The following is a 15,253-nucleotide window of genomic DNA, read 5'->3' as shown; positions in this document are numbered from 1 at the left end:
TTTTTTGAATATAATCCTTGATGTCCACAGTATTAGTATTTTTCCAGTATCAATATGGCTATTCCTCATTCCAGATGTTCCTCAAAAATGGTCAAATTCCATGATTTTGGAATATATTTCAAAATAGTGTTCACAATTTTAACATGAAAATATTTAGCCATAAACCTATATATGTACTGTATGTTACATTATTAATCCCAAAATGTAGAGGAATGCAGCAATGACCCTGAAGAATGTATGCAGGAACAGTTAAGGTCCAATAAAAGGGGTTTCAGTCCTGGGAAAAGAGAAGGCATGAGAAAGAAACTCAAGATAGGCCTGCCTTGAATCTATTTGGTATAGAAGGGGACAGAGGGAAGTTCTGGCAGGCTTTCAAGATTCTGTTAGTGTACCCCTCAGCGATATAGTAGCATTCTGGAATCCTTGCACTGTTTTCTGTCCTGGCCCACCTCAACAGACTGACACTGAAGGAGCCAGTAATAGGCATGAGCAAATCATATGAATTAATGAACATTGCCAGCAAAGAAAATCTACAGTCCATCCTTCCTGGTCCATTCGTTGAAGTGTCTAATAAATTCAGTAAAATCTTTTGGCGAAATCTTTTGATGAACTCCAAGTCCAAAGAAACATTTTTAAGACCGTCATTTCTTCATGCTGATGACTCAGATATGTAGGGGGAATATTTCAAAAGATTATCATGGTGAAATCCTTGATCCAACTGAAACTTTACAAGAGTAGTGTCCTATAAAAGAGTTATTGTCCCTGCTATTTTCATCCCATTCTGTCCAAAAATGACAGTTTCAAGCAAGCACGTTTGATGCTCCCCATTGGAGCTTGTGATTAAACCTTTTTCCTTTTATTGAATCAAACTTCAGATTTCAAGGCAGTGAACTGATTCAAGCTCACTTGATTTGCAGACTTCTAAAATTTATTTCACATCTATTTAAATAGGCAAAAAAGAAAGGCATTCATCACACTGTTGTGGCTGCCATCTTGACTTCTTTGACCATAATTTTCAGGCACCCCTGAAGAAAAGGGGGGGGGGCGGGGAAAGAGCCACAAAAACAGGCAACCATATTTCTAAGTGGACTTCCAGTCAGGACTCCCACCAATAAAATGCTGTTTAGACATAGAAGGAGCAATATATTCTTTGGATCATTGTATAACTGAAAAGGAATGGGTGCCTTTCCAACCTGGAGCATCAACAAGGGGATGTCAAAAAAAGTAAGATGGCAGCTGCAACTACCCAATCGAAGTCCCACCCTTTTTATGTGTGTCGCAATCACGTGCTCATCCCCACCAACTTGATCTTTTTGACACCCCCTGGAGATGCTCTGGAAGCTAAGATCTACTTTGTGTCTATAGTACAGTTCCCCAAGCCATATCCTTGAATCTACTACTAAGCTGTTGAATATGCATTTGCATGGCTACAGAGGGATTGATTCCCTCTTTGGGGGGGGGGTGCAGCTCCCCAAAATCCCCATTTATTAATTTGCTTTCTTAAGGACAATTTTAAACAACCAAAGTCAGATGTGGCAGGGATATATGTTGAGACCAAGGAAGGAGAGGGCAGGGTATTGGTGTCCAGGGGAAATGCACTGCCCATCCCTGCAAGAGGCAGCTTCTACAGGAGTGACCACAGTGATGAATTATGCTCCACCTTTCTTCCATGAACTCACACCAACATATGCACCAGTCTTTTTCTAATTTTGGAATCTGTGGTGTAGGTTGAGCTGACAGACAAGACAATCCCCATGAACTATAGGATTTGGCCCTGAAATGGTGGAGGAACAGGAAGGGGAAAAAAATGTTGCTGGACACTGGAAAGTGATTGCTGGGGAATTAATTGAAGCACATGGTGGACTTTTAAATGATAATCCAATGTCTGGTATTTCTTTAATGGACACTGGTACTGCTGGGCAGTGCCTTTAAGATGCAATTTACAAGGTGCCATTTACCAGGGTGCCCAGTCCATGATGGATCAGAAGGACATAGAACTAGCTGGTTACCAATTTCATAAGAACTGCTTATTCCTCTTTAAAGGAGTTATTGCACTGCAGTGTGTGTGCTTCTGAAAATAGACTGCTTCTGTATTTGTTCTATTTTGTAAATTTGAGGGTTTAACTGAAGACACTTCATCTAGTTTTTCTCTTTGCTGGTTCTGTTCCAATCAAGGTCCACAGGGCTGCTTTATATGTTTATTATTTCTTACATGTCCTTCTTTTCTTCTAAGGAGCTCAAGGATGGCCCTCAATTCCTCACGATAAAAATCTTGTAGGTTGCACTGAGAGGGAGCGATGGGTGCAAAGTTGAGCTCCTTGATCAAGGGAAGAGTTGAAATGGGGACTCCCTGGTTCCAGTTCCCCATTCCACAGTGTTCACTTGCAAGACATCTGAGCAACTCAGAGGAAATTGAGACAAGGGAGATTTAGCTCCCTCTCTTCTTGCTGTTCAGTTCATCAGTGAGCAACATGGTCAGGAAGCATTTGAGATATGGACAGGAGGCAATAGGACACTGGAGACAGGCTGAGCATATTCAGTGCTCCTCCATATATAATAGGGAAGGATTACAGAAACTTCATGGAGACAGTTAACAGGTGGCCTTCTTTCTGGTTGCTTTGACAAACATTCTTGTTGATATGGAAATACATCTCTCCATTCATCAATGCCCACTGTAGCCAAAAGCAAAATAGTTCAAACAGTGATAGAACCTCTCAGAAAGACCTCAACTTGCAGCTCGTCCAACTGGAATCTCAAAGGGTGTGAACTGATCAAACTGAGTCAAGACAGGATGGAAGGATTGAGCAGAGGTCTACAAGCTTTTTGAATCTTGCTTGCAGGATGGCCCAGGTGCCTCTCCCCTCTTGCCAAATTTTGTGAGATTGCCAAATCACCCTAGACACTGGCCAACTTGGAGTAAGATCTCATGAGACGTTATATGAAATTGATTAATCTTATAAGAGATTTCATTATGGTCTTTTTCATTCATATGGAGGCTGTGGCCAGGAGACCCTTTACCCAGCTTCAGTAGTGTGCCAATTATGGCTCTACCTGAAGAGAGAAAACTTCTGACAGTACTTCCCACTCTGATCCCCTTGTTACTGGACTCTCGGTGGGGCTGCCTTTGAAAATAGGCACTCACACTCAACCGACAGTTGCTGCATGTAATGGTATGTAGGAAAGACCTTGGGAGACGGGGCGAAGAAACGCTGCCTAGGGAGTGGTCAGATAAGAGACGGCATAGCCCTCAGCTGCGTAGAACACCCTCCCTAGTTTCACAGGCTGTAAAGGAGATGGTGTGTGTGTTGGGGTTGCGGGGGGGGGGGGGGGGGAGAATTGTACTTTCAGACTTGCAAGATTCTGTCAACTAGCCTTACAATTAATTAGAATTAGCTCATCTGGCCGTGTTTCCTGTCTGGTCTACTTAGTAAGGCTGACCCTGCTGTAGATGTCAGCAGGTTTCCGAGTTTAACTCAAAGTGCTGGCTACATGGCAGAGGGTACTACCCAGTATCGCCTTGCTAAATGTGGCTCTGCTCATCTGGTCATCCAGAGAGATTTTTTTTTAGATGTTTTTTATCCTGCCTTTATTATTTTTATATAACTCAAGGCAGCAAACATACCTAATCCTCCTTCCTCCTCCTATTTTCCCCACAACCACCACCCTGTGAGGTGGGTTGGGCTGAGAGAGAGGGACTGGCCCAAAGTCACCCGGCCGGCTTTCACGCCTCAGATGGGACTAGAACTCACCGTCTCCTGATTTCTAGGCCATCACCTTAACCACTAGACCAGACAGGCTGAAGTTTCCACCCTGAAAAGAAAGGAGAAGGGTGTGGACCAAAAAGCGAAGTCTTTTCAATTGTAGCTTTTGCAACTTTTGAGCTAGCTGTCCCCAACGGGATGCACAGTCCCTATTCCTTTTGACGCTCCAGAAAGCCCTTCAGGCCGTTATTTTTCGGGGGGGGGGGGGGCTTTGGCCCAGATGAAACATTTTAACAGCCATTGCCTTTTCCTTTCTTTTTTCTTTTAAACATACCAATATGTTGGTTTTCATTGTTTCCCTGACTTCTGCAGTCAGAGAATGAATGATTGAGGGCCTAGTCCATAAATAATGTAAAATGAATAAATAAATGCTATACACTCTTACACAAGTTGCTGAAATAAAAGCAAGATTTGATGCTATGGGGAGATTTCAGCTTTTTTGTTTTTCCTCCAAAAATTTTATTTAAAGGTGTGGATGGAGGCAGGAAATGATGGGCATCTTATCGTTCACAGGCACCCTGTTGCTGAACCCTGTCCTATATTAACCAGTGATAAAGGCAAGTGTTAATGACAGTTTAGCAACTCCTGAAGAGCTATAGATCCCCCCACCCCAGTGTGTATATGCACACACACACACACACAGAGTTGTTTGTACCATTGTCACTTCTCATCAAATTGATTTTGTAGTAGTACAAAAAATGTCTACACAAGCCTTAATCCGTTTCAATGTTCGTTCAACATCAGTCTCCATCCACAGACTTTTTTTCTTTTTCTCATGCTAATTTTTTTTAAAATGTCCTTTGTAAAAGAAAACGAACTATACATGTACCCCCCCCCCCACACACACACAAAAATCATACAGGGACTGGTTAATTCAGCAACTTTAGTTAAATGAATACATAGTTGAGGAAACATTCTAGAAAAACAAACTCGCGCACTTGCTCTGCCTAAAATTGTACCGTGGAAATGGCAGATAAGCAGTTTTAACTTGGTACAAATAAGCATTCTTGTTTGGAAATGAAAAGCAGGGGATTTAGTTTCCAGGGTTGACACAAAATAGGAGGGAGCTCATTCAGGGTATGAGCTCTGTATTGCTTTGCTGGCAGTTAAACGTGCTGTTGAAAACTGACTGGTAGTCATTAGCATTGTAGGGAAGTGAACCAGCATATCAAATCCACAAGTCATAGTTGTGAAGCACCCTCTGCAAGAACACTCTATCCTCCTACAAGTTCGTTTCTATCCCCTTTCCCCTGGAATTTCTGCAGACACGAGTGTTATTCTTTGAAAGCCAAATTAGAGTGAAGCATGGCTTTCTATCAGAGCCCACCTTCTGCATCCCGTTTAAATATTAAAGCAACTGCTTTGGACAATCCTGCTGCTTTGCCATCAATCGGCCAAGCCTCCTTTAACCTCATTCCTCTTTGTGTATCCTAGAAGCAAAATATCACACCACGGAATGGGTCAAAAATATTGTGGTGATTATTGCTTAGAAGCAAAGAGGATCAATACTTCATCTGGGCATGCAGAAGTCAGGAGAAATAACCGTAGATTAATCTTGGGGTTAATATGGTTTCCTTCAGATGAGTGCTGGGATCCCCAACCAGCTGAGTGTGGCCTGGGATTAGGGGAATTGGAGAACATCAAGGTGAGGGAAAGCTACTTTAGACAAAAATACATTTCTCATCAGGAAGCAGAGATTTATGAAGAGCTGCTTGGTCAAAAAATAGGGACAGGGGAAATAAACCATTTGCATGAAACATTGCATTTATTGAAATGTCAGAATCAGATTTAATCAACATTCTCAACTGGATCGATTATTTGAATCAGATCCATAACCCCTAATAGACATTAACTAGATGAAGTCCATTGGGAGAAGGACATCTGAATTGACCATGCTGGTGCTGCTGTGTGGCTTGCTGGGAAAAATGAGATGCCATACATTTATGGGGTCTTTTCTTCTTTCTTCTGAAGCCCCAAGGGCATTTGGCAGTGCTGGGAGTCAGAGATTAGGTCTTCCAGAAAAGCTGGAGACTTGGTTTCCCAATATTTGTACTACAGGGAGAGAAGGGAGGCCAGATATGGAATCCCAGCAGTAGATTCCCCTCTGGTCAATGGCATCTCCTAGGAAAATCTGAGTCCTGAAGGCTGTAATCCCATTCATTTTTACTTGGAAGAAGTCTCTGAGATGCACTTCAGCACAAGATCCAGTTGCAGAAGGGTTAGGGCAATGTTTCTCAACCTTGGCAACTTGAAGGTGGGTGGACTTCAACTCCCAGAATTCCCCAGCCAGCCTTCAAGTTGCCAAGGTTGAGAAACACTTGGTTAGGGAATAGCACATTGTATGAACCCAACCTATATGTGACAACATCCAGATGGTTCATTTGTTCAATAAAACAGGTCATTCCCACTAGAGCTGAAACAAATTCATCTCCAACCCACATCATTCATGCAACACACTAAACCTTTATCTGGTTAACAAATCACACCAGCTGTATTTCCTTCATATGTAATGCCCAGACAAATAAACCACTATCTGGCCCCTTGAAATGGTCTCGTTCACACAAGGTCACTGACCATGGCTGGATTCCCATAGTATGCTCAACCACTACCTAACCCCACTTTAGCCTAGTCTAACCATTGTGTGAATCCACCACAGACAAGACTAGTAACAGATTTTGTTAGCATAAAGCAGGAAATAGGAAACATTCCTAATTTTTAAAAACTGAGCATCAGTTGGGAAGTAAGTTTCATTGTAACAACAACAAAAAAGATAAGAACTTTTGAGGAAGGGGCAGACCTTTGCTTTTTAAATGTCAAGGGACTCTCTCGTTCTTTCAGAAATGCCTCTTTTCTATCCCTTTTCTGGGTCATCTCATCATCCAAGCCACCCCCACCCACCCCCACCCTGTCTCAAAACCACTGCTTTAGAATTTGCATTCTTGATAACGAGGGAAAGCACAACAAAGATGCAAAAGGGCAAGATGGAAATGCGTTGATGAAGCCAGAAACATCTTTGCTAACTTTTATACAACTCTGCTTATCTGAAATAACAAAGAATATCATGTCCATTTGGGGCAGGGGGTAGAACGGAAGTCATTGTCTGGGAAACGTGATGTTGGAAGGGAGTAAGAAGATAGCAAACATTAGGAAAGGGCCTGGCAGCAAAACATAGTTCAAACAATTGCTATGTTGGCTGCAAGAAGACCCACAAGCTCATCTCTTTCTCAGCTTACAATTATGGGCCAGCTTTCTGCTTTTCCCGAATATCCATGATGGATAGATACCCGGCAGTGTTTCAAAATAGAATTGGAAAGTAAAGCTCATGTTTTCTGCCATCAGTGGCCTCCTACAGAGGATCATCTTGCTGCAACGCCCATTGGATTTTGAAACCATCGGTTATTTTAGAACTTCATGCAAAGATACCGGAATGCAAGATGCCTTCAAGATCTATTTTCCACCTTTTTCGGTGTGGCTATCTTTAGAGAAAAGAGTAACAGCAGAAAAATGAAAACAAAAGAGAACGGGACTTCCTAAAGGCACAAACTCCACTCACATGCCTAGAGCAGTGTTTCTCAACCTTGGCAGCTTGAAGATGGGTGGACTTCAACTCCCAGAATTCTGGGAGTTAAAGTCCACCCATCTTCAAGTTGCCAAGGTTGAGAAACACTGTCCTAGAGATTCACAATCTCACATTTACCAACAAAATTACCAACTAAGGAAGAGACACATGGAAACAAGCAAAAAGAAAGCTATCAAATACAAAATTCACAGGAGTCCTTCCTGGAAAGGACAAGGATCATACTCAAATAGGGCATTTCTATAATCTAGGTCCCTGCAAGGTTGAAGGACAGTAATGCACAACATTTTACATTTTAAGTGAATAGCTGGAACAGAGAAGGCTGTCATGAGCCACATCTGCTCTCCAGAGCAATTTCATTATACTTCTATCAAAACTTAAACAGGTTATGGGCAAATATCAGCATTTGTAGCAAACATGAAAATAATGCCACGTTGTGAGAAGTATCCCCTATTTTGAGGTTGCCTTTTGGGACTCCTTTGTTTTCCACACTGAAATGTCACAAAGTGCTCCATTTCTGGCAAGTTGTTAATGCTAGATGGCGCCAGTTTTGCTACACAACTGGACCACCTTGCAGGAGGTGGTAGTTTATGCAAGCAATTATATTTCTTCTGCCACCTCACCCATTCCAGGATGAGGTTGGGCAAGCTTATGCCAAGGGTCACATTTCTCTGACAACTGCATGTAACTGTAGAGGTGGGGTTAAGCAAGCAGTGGGTAGGACCACAGTTGAAAGGAGGTGGGCCTATCTATTTTCTCTTTTTCTGACCACCTCTGCTTTTTCCTCCCTCCCCCATTTTTTTCAACTCACATAGCTCCAAATCCAGATTAATTACAGCAAACAGCCAAAATATCGTGTGAAATTAGTCTGGAGTCTGCATAGAATTAGTCTCAGTGTCACCTGTGGCCCCAGCCCATGGATTGTCCATTCCTCATCTTGTCATCCCTTCCAGGTAAACCAGACAGGAAACACAACCAAATAAGCTACTTCTACTTTATTGTTAGGCTAGGTTAACAGAATCTTGCAAGTCTGAAAGTACAAATCTCCTGTTGTCCCTTTTTACCACCTGATCAGTTAGGCAGGTCCTCTCTAAGTTTCTCTGCCCATTACTCAGCTGTGGGCATCTCCCCCTTTTATCTGATCATTCCCTAGGCAGCATCTCCTCCCGCCCCCTCCCCCACCCCAGGTCTTCCAAGGTCATTCTCACGTTCCATTACACATCTAGAGAATGGAGCTGCCAGCACCACTGCTGACTGATAATGTGGGGAGCCTTTGCCAGCCTTTCATTGTTAATAAGCACACAAAGCCATTCTTCAACGAGGCTGTTCATAAGGTTGCTATTCACAATGCCTCTATATAATTTCCTCTATTGAAAGGAGGAGGCCTTTCAATGCCATTCTCAGTAGGAAGATGCTATTACAGACATCCCATATTTGGAGCTTCCAAAAGTTCTGGTTGGCCATAATGGGAGCAAATATGGATTATTTATGAGTAAATAAACCTTTTGGCATGATCTTTGTTTCCTTTTACTTACATTTTTCTTAATGCAACGCCTTCCCTTCAAAATCCTCTTTTCAGGGCAAAGTTCTAAACTGATCTTCCTCAAAATTTATGAACTTGGATTCACCCTTCTTTTATTGGATAAGGAGCCTGGCATAAAACAGCCCACAGATGCCAGGACCCTTAGGCACAATTTTGGGCAGTTTCCAGCTATGCTTGTTCTTGTCTTGGAGGAACTTTGGAATTCACTCACCTGTGTCCAACTTTCAGAAAATTCTCTTAGAACAAAAACACAGCTCTTCCTGAGAGGTCATTTCTACAGATCTATTATAAATTAATGGGAATTCCCAGGAGTCCATTTTGGGATTGATTGAAGAGGAAGATTGCCCTAGCTGAGGATCCCAACCTATCACTTTATACCTACATTCCTCCCTCACATGGGCAAAACCCAAAATGGCCATCACATCAATATTCTGGACAGTTCATAGGTCCAGCAGTTGACACTTGGAGGGGATCCCTACGCAAGGATGGCTCCAAATTTTAATTCCCTGCAATAAAATTAATCTATAAAAATACAGTCCCCAGCACTACCATTATATGACTCTTTCCACTTCCTTTTACTGGGTCACTGAAATCAATTGAACACCCCTCTCAATTTTTTTCTCTCTCCCCATTTTCTTTTTTTATGGATTGGGACTGCAGGAAGAACACAGGAATCAAATGATCTGCTTCCAGATTTCTCCAAGTTTTAAAAAGGCTCAACCTACATGTTCACGTTAGTAATTCCTGCTCAACAGGCAGAGATACCATTCATCTAAAAAAAAGCCTCTTGTGTTAAAACCCACTAACACCACATGAATGAATGCTTCTGTAGCCCTAGCAATTTCCTTGTTACATACACATCCATCTTTCAGACATCCCGAGGTAGAGCTGAGTTGAAACAATTCATGGTTGTTTCCACTGCCTTCCGAACTGTTTCTGCAACATAGAGGAATACCTCCTTTTGGACAATTCTTGGCTATGCCTTGCAAAAATACCAATAAAATAAGTGAAGATTTACATTGTCATTTATATTGTTGTCCCTACCTCACAGTGACATCACTTAGCCAAATCCAACGGCTATGTAGCACTGTGACATCATCATACCATCTATCACATGATCCCTGACTAAGATGGACCATGTATATAGAACTAATCCAGGAAGAAGGATGAAGTAGGAGATGGGGGATGGTCCCTTAAGAAAAAGCAGGTGGAAAGTGATGTACACTAATCCAAATTTTTAAAAAGGAAAAGTGTCAAGTTTCTACGCAAAAAGCAGAAAGCTACGATAGAGCGGCTGCAAATGGTTGATTTTCTGGTTGGCCGTAGAGAGGTCTGTGCATAAAACCCCAAGTATATAAATATATGTGTGTATTTTGAACAGTCCCTAATGAGGATATAATGGGGTGGGGTGGGGAGGAAAGGGTTGCTGAAAAATCAAGACAGCAGCTGCAACCACATGACTGAAGCCCTACCCTTTTTTACGTGTCACACAACACACATTAAAAAGAGGTGGAACTTCAATCACACGGTCACAGACACCATCATGACTTTCTTTTGCCTCCCCTTGCCCGTGAATGCCCCTGAACTAGGGGTTGGTAGAGAAGAAGAACAGGCAAGAAGAACATGAGAAAACTCTAAAGGCACAAATAGAACGGAATGTGGAAGAACGAGGGTCCAGTATCCACAAAGGCTGAAGAAGCCAAAATGTACGTGAACCACTAAGTCAGTCTGTGCAAGTTCAGGGCCTGTTATATATATTTATATATATATTTATATATATATATATATAATATAAAAAAAATTAAAATTTTATTAATGAAAAATGAAAATGAAAGTATGTCCCCTATCCTCCAGCACCAGCTGATCATTTGAAGACAGACTGAAATGTGGGACAATCGGGAGTCTTCATCTTCTTCATGAATTTTTTGAATTCTTTATTCTTTTTATCCCACTTATGGATGGCTGTCAGCAGGTACTGGGCCTTCACCTTCCGACCCATTATGAGAAACTGGTGGCTGAGGTTGTCCAGCTGGTGGCAAGGACAGTCTGCCCCATTCTTAAGGTACAACACCAGCTTCTTGAGCTCTTTCTTCTTGATGGTGCCCAATTTCAATGGCTTTTTCTTCCTCGGGATGATTTTCTTATCTCCATTTTCTTTCTTCACCTCTTTTATTTTCATCTTCAGGGCTGGAAAGCAAAAGAAATTCAAACAGAAGAGCCAAGTTAGTCAGTTGCAGAAAAATCACACTGGGAACAGTAAACTACATTTCAGCCAAGACACAGTGGAGGAAGGAATGTTTGTTTAAAATAGGCTTCCATGACCAGGTATCCTCCAAACGTCTTAAATTTCAACTTCCATAATCCCCATGAAGATTATGGCAATGGAAGTCCAACATACCAAGCTGAAGAAGCCAGGCTTAAAACACAACAATATATATGAAGTTGTGCTTAAAACTGTCTGAGCTGGAACAGACTCTGATGTTTATACAGTTAAGTTTGTTCACATCTATGCTCTTACTTCTGTGAAACAGAATTTATGTCACCTAAAAGAGTCTTCCGCAACCTGGAGGTCCTTCATATGTGCTGATTAGCTCCCAAGATGTTCAGCATGATCGCTACTGGAAATTTAGAGAGTTAAAATCCAAATGAATAGAGCACTGTATCTCAGCCTTAGTGACTTTAAGATGTGTGGACTTCAACTCCCAGAATCCCCCAGCCAGAATGGTTGGCTGGGGAAATCTGGGAGTTGAAGTCCACACATCTTAATGTCGCCAAGGTTGAGAAACACTGGTATAGAGGACTTAGCTAAAATATTGAGTGATTCCATATCACATAACAGAGATACATTTTCCATCTCCTGGAAAATTATAATTCTGACCAGAATTCCCAGATCTTTGCTTGACCAGCAATTCTATTGCAAATATATATTCTGCAGTGAAAAAGGCATGTGTGCCAAATGCTCAAAACACTTAAATTACTCTCCTAACGAGCACCAAGAGCGGGCAGTGAGTTAAGCAAACGTTCTGCTGAGTAGCCTCTGGCATCTAGATTGTTTAGAAATAACTCTACAGGAGGTATATCAATACCTGAGGCCTTGAGTCTTTTTGTTGGCCTACTAATTCAGTTACTTAAGTTTCCAGGACTGGCAGTCAAGACTTGGGTTACTTGACAATTGAAAGGGAAAGGGAATTCTCCCATGGTGACTTCTGATAGAAGGAAGAAGGAAGAAGGAAGAGGGAGGGAAGGCTAGGCAAGGCAAGGCAGGCTAGGGTCAAGTAAGTAAGGCCTTTTGGTATCATTGTGTCATCCAAAATCTTGACTTGTGCACAACTAGATGAAGCAAGACCTACCTTTCAGTGGTGTCCCTTCTCTTTCTCTTTTTCTCTCTCTCTCTCTTTCACCATTTATAAGGCTACTCAACTCAAGAAACGTGACTCTGGATAGATACATCTTTCATACATCTCTAGAGCATAACTTCCATGGATTGAGAATGTGACTCTTGTATGTCAAACCACCAAGTTCAGCAGCAGAGTAGCCATCAAGTGCAAGGAGTAACATCTCAACTGAGAATCCCATCCAGGACAAAAACGAGCAGATCTAAACCAATGCCATTGTTAGTTTGGTTGCTCCAGCACTTGTTCTCCTTCAACTTGAGGGAATTGAGCAGCAGGTGAAAGGAACAACAAGTCAGTGGGGCAGTAACTGCTTTGCATGCCAAAGATCCCAGTTCTGTGTTTCTCATCCTTTAATTTTAAAATTGTATTACATATTTGACACAGTTTTATGTACATATATTTTTCTTATTAGTTTGATGTAATACAATTAATTATGAAAGGAAAAAAAAGTTGGATCCGTGGGATCTCAAGCTAAACTGGAGCAGGTAATATGTAATTTTTCAATGGGAGACCTTGCACTTTATGGACAAATGGTTGAAATGGGTCTAAGACAGACTTCTAAATTCCTCAGCATTTCCCATGGCTTCTTCTGCTTCCCAACTCTTTCCAGCTGCCTCTTCACATGCTTTAGGGTTGTATTGCCTATGCTTTTCAATTATCTAACAGCTGGTGGGGATCTCAGGTCTCTGCAGTCTGTCCAACTCTTGGTAGCTGATGTTGCCAACATAAGGAAAACTGGCCACTGAGCTAGACTATGCAAGAGGTCATGTCGAGAACACATGGAGGACTCTCAGGTTTTCCTCCCATACATGTAGTTAGAACAAGCTTCACAACTTGTCATCTCTCTGCAAAACAATGTCACCCCCTTGACTTCAGTGCCTGCTATTATCAGAATTCTCACATCATGCTAAGCCATGGTTTGCTTGGCCATGTATTACTGAATAAGCCAGAACTGATGGGTTCATTCAATTTACTAAGCCAAAATCAAGCCAATCACATTATGATTTAGCATAGGATATGAAGAAAGTTATATTTCTTCCTAGATAAGTGCATGCAGATGAGTTGCTTTTTCAGCTGGTCGTCAACTAACAAAGGATTAACTAACAAAGATGGGTAAATAACTCTACTTTCAACATATAAGTACTGAACTGACTGAAATTCATAGTTTGCATTGACTTAAGATGACCAACTTACAGATGTTCCACTTGGCACTGGTCTATTTGGCTCCTTCGCATTCTAGGTTTCATCTGTCCATCTATTCCTTTGGCTCCCAAGGAGGGCTCACAGAGACTCTGATCTAGTTTTCAGATTGGCCACATAGACTTCCTTGTCACACTTTGATCCTTCTTTCCTCAATCTAGTAGTGTCTGGATGTGTTAGGAATTCAGCCATTGTAGCTGGAAATTCTGGGAATTACAGTCCCAACACATCTGGAGGTGACTAGGTTGAACAAAGAAGGATTAATCACTGGGGGCATAGAGGACCATTAAGCAACTGTCTATGGAGAACAGTTTTGGAACTTTCTCCTGGAAACATGCCACAGCCCACTCCCCAATTCACATCTTACAAGGGACAGAGCAGAGTTTCAATCCAACCAACAGAGATTGGAAACTGGCATTTGGCCAGGAGTCCCAGCTGCCAAAACAAATATCTCCCTTCTGCTGGACCCGACTTTCCCATCAGATCCACACACATTCTCAAGCAACTTCTCCCAGGTGGGATTCAAGGCACAAGTGATGGAATAGCTAGAGTCCCATCCAGACCTGTCGCCATTTATCCACTTCCCTGGAGCCCAGTCTTCAATCATCCTCCTTATCTAGGCCATTATTCATCCAGTCCAGCAAACTGCTGATTTACAGCATCCCAAAATAATGTATAGGAAATTTCCAGCTGGATGAAATTAGAGGAAGAGAAGGCTGTGCACATTGACATGAATGACCATGAGCCGTAAGCTCCAGGCAGCAGAGTTCAAAGGTGGGACAATGCTGAACGGCAAAGGGGTTAACCTAAGCCATTTTGCAGCTTCTCATGAAAGACAGGGCCTCTTTCTCCATTCTCTAAACTGAGAGTTGAATCTTCCTTCAATGTTATCAGTGGAAAGGAATGGTATTTCCCACTACTCTGCTGGACAGATCTGCAAATTCTAGCCATTTTCTTCTCCTTCCTTCTGTTTAAAGCTTTCATATACAGTACTGCTAGGCAAAGAAATTCCCCTGCAGATTTTTTTCCCCCTACCAGCTCTCATCAGTTAAGTTTTGATTTTTTTTTTCAAAGGAAAAGAGAACATTTAAAATCCTTGTGGGTGGAGGGTAGCTTTCTACGCTGAGGTAGCCCAGGGCTTTCACTGGAGGTAGGTGGGGTAGTCAAACCAGTCGGTCTGACTAGAAATAGAAAGCAGCAGCTTCCAATTTCCTCTGCAGCAAATACAAGTATAATTACAAAGTTATCTCTCACTCTATGGTTACAAAAAGAAAAGCTCACTTTTTTCTATTATCTAGTTTTTTGCTAATCATCAAAACCACAAATCATAAGTGCATTTTTTTCTGTTTCATACAAAAAGTCCATAAGAGGTTTCCAGTCAGCAATAAACATAGATGTTGTCTTTTCTCTGATCAAAGAAGTCAATTTAGCCATCTCTGCAAGTTCCATCATCTTCACCAACTGGTCCTCCATTGTGGGTAATGTCAAACCTTTCCACTTGGAGCATATAATAATCTTGCTGAAGTTGTCATGTACAGAAATAAAGTTCCATGACCTTGTTTTTCTGCCCATTATCCCAAAAGAAAAGCATCTGGTTTCAATTGTACTTTAGTCTTTAAGATCTTCTGAATTAATGTATGTATTTAAATCCACATTTTTTTTTTTGGCTTTTTCACCCATCCACCCAAACATGATAAAATGCCCCTTCATGTTCACATTTCCAGCACAAATTCGAAGTACCTTTATACATTCTAGACAATTTCTCTCTTTTTAATCT

General features: G+C 41.7%; 1 protein-coding gene across 2 annotated transcripts in view; it reads right to left on the bottom strand.

The window, feature by feature from the left end:
* Positions 1 to 1,684: 1,684 nt before the first annotated feature.
* The window catches only part of SFRP1 (secreted frizzled related protein 1), a 53,989-nt gene continuing 40,420 nt past the window's right edge, over positions 1,685 to 15,253 (bottom strand). Inside the window, exons 3-4 of one of the 2 annotated variants that reach the window (XR_015798122.1) lie at positions 7,463 to 11,068; positions 1,685 to 7,338 (exon numbers count right to left, since the gene is read on the bottom strand). Coding sequence is in view for 1 of the 2 variants with exons in the window: in XM_015888137.3 (XP_015743623.1) it covers positions 10,746 to 11,068 (323 nt within the window). In the remaining variant the exon portion in view is untranslated. Of the gene's footprint in view, positions 7,339 to 7,385; positions 11,069 to 15,253 lie in introns of those variants that run through there. The other variant, XM_015888137.3, reaches the window with a different exon arrangement.

The sequence above is a fragment of the Python bivittatus genome, unplaced genomic scaffold (genome assembly GCF_059951505.1).
Source record: "Python bivittatus isolate LINGU-HERP-01145 unplaced genomic scaffold, Pbiv_v1 ctg000680_np1212, whole genome shotgun sequence".
Classification (NCBI taxonomy): domain Eukaryota; kingdom Metazoa; phylum Chordata; class Lepidosauria; order Squamata; family Pythonidae; genus Python; species Python bivittatus.
The sequence above is the reverse complement of the archived record's forward strand: the minus strand, read 5'-3'. Positions and strand labels throughout refer to the sequence as shown.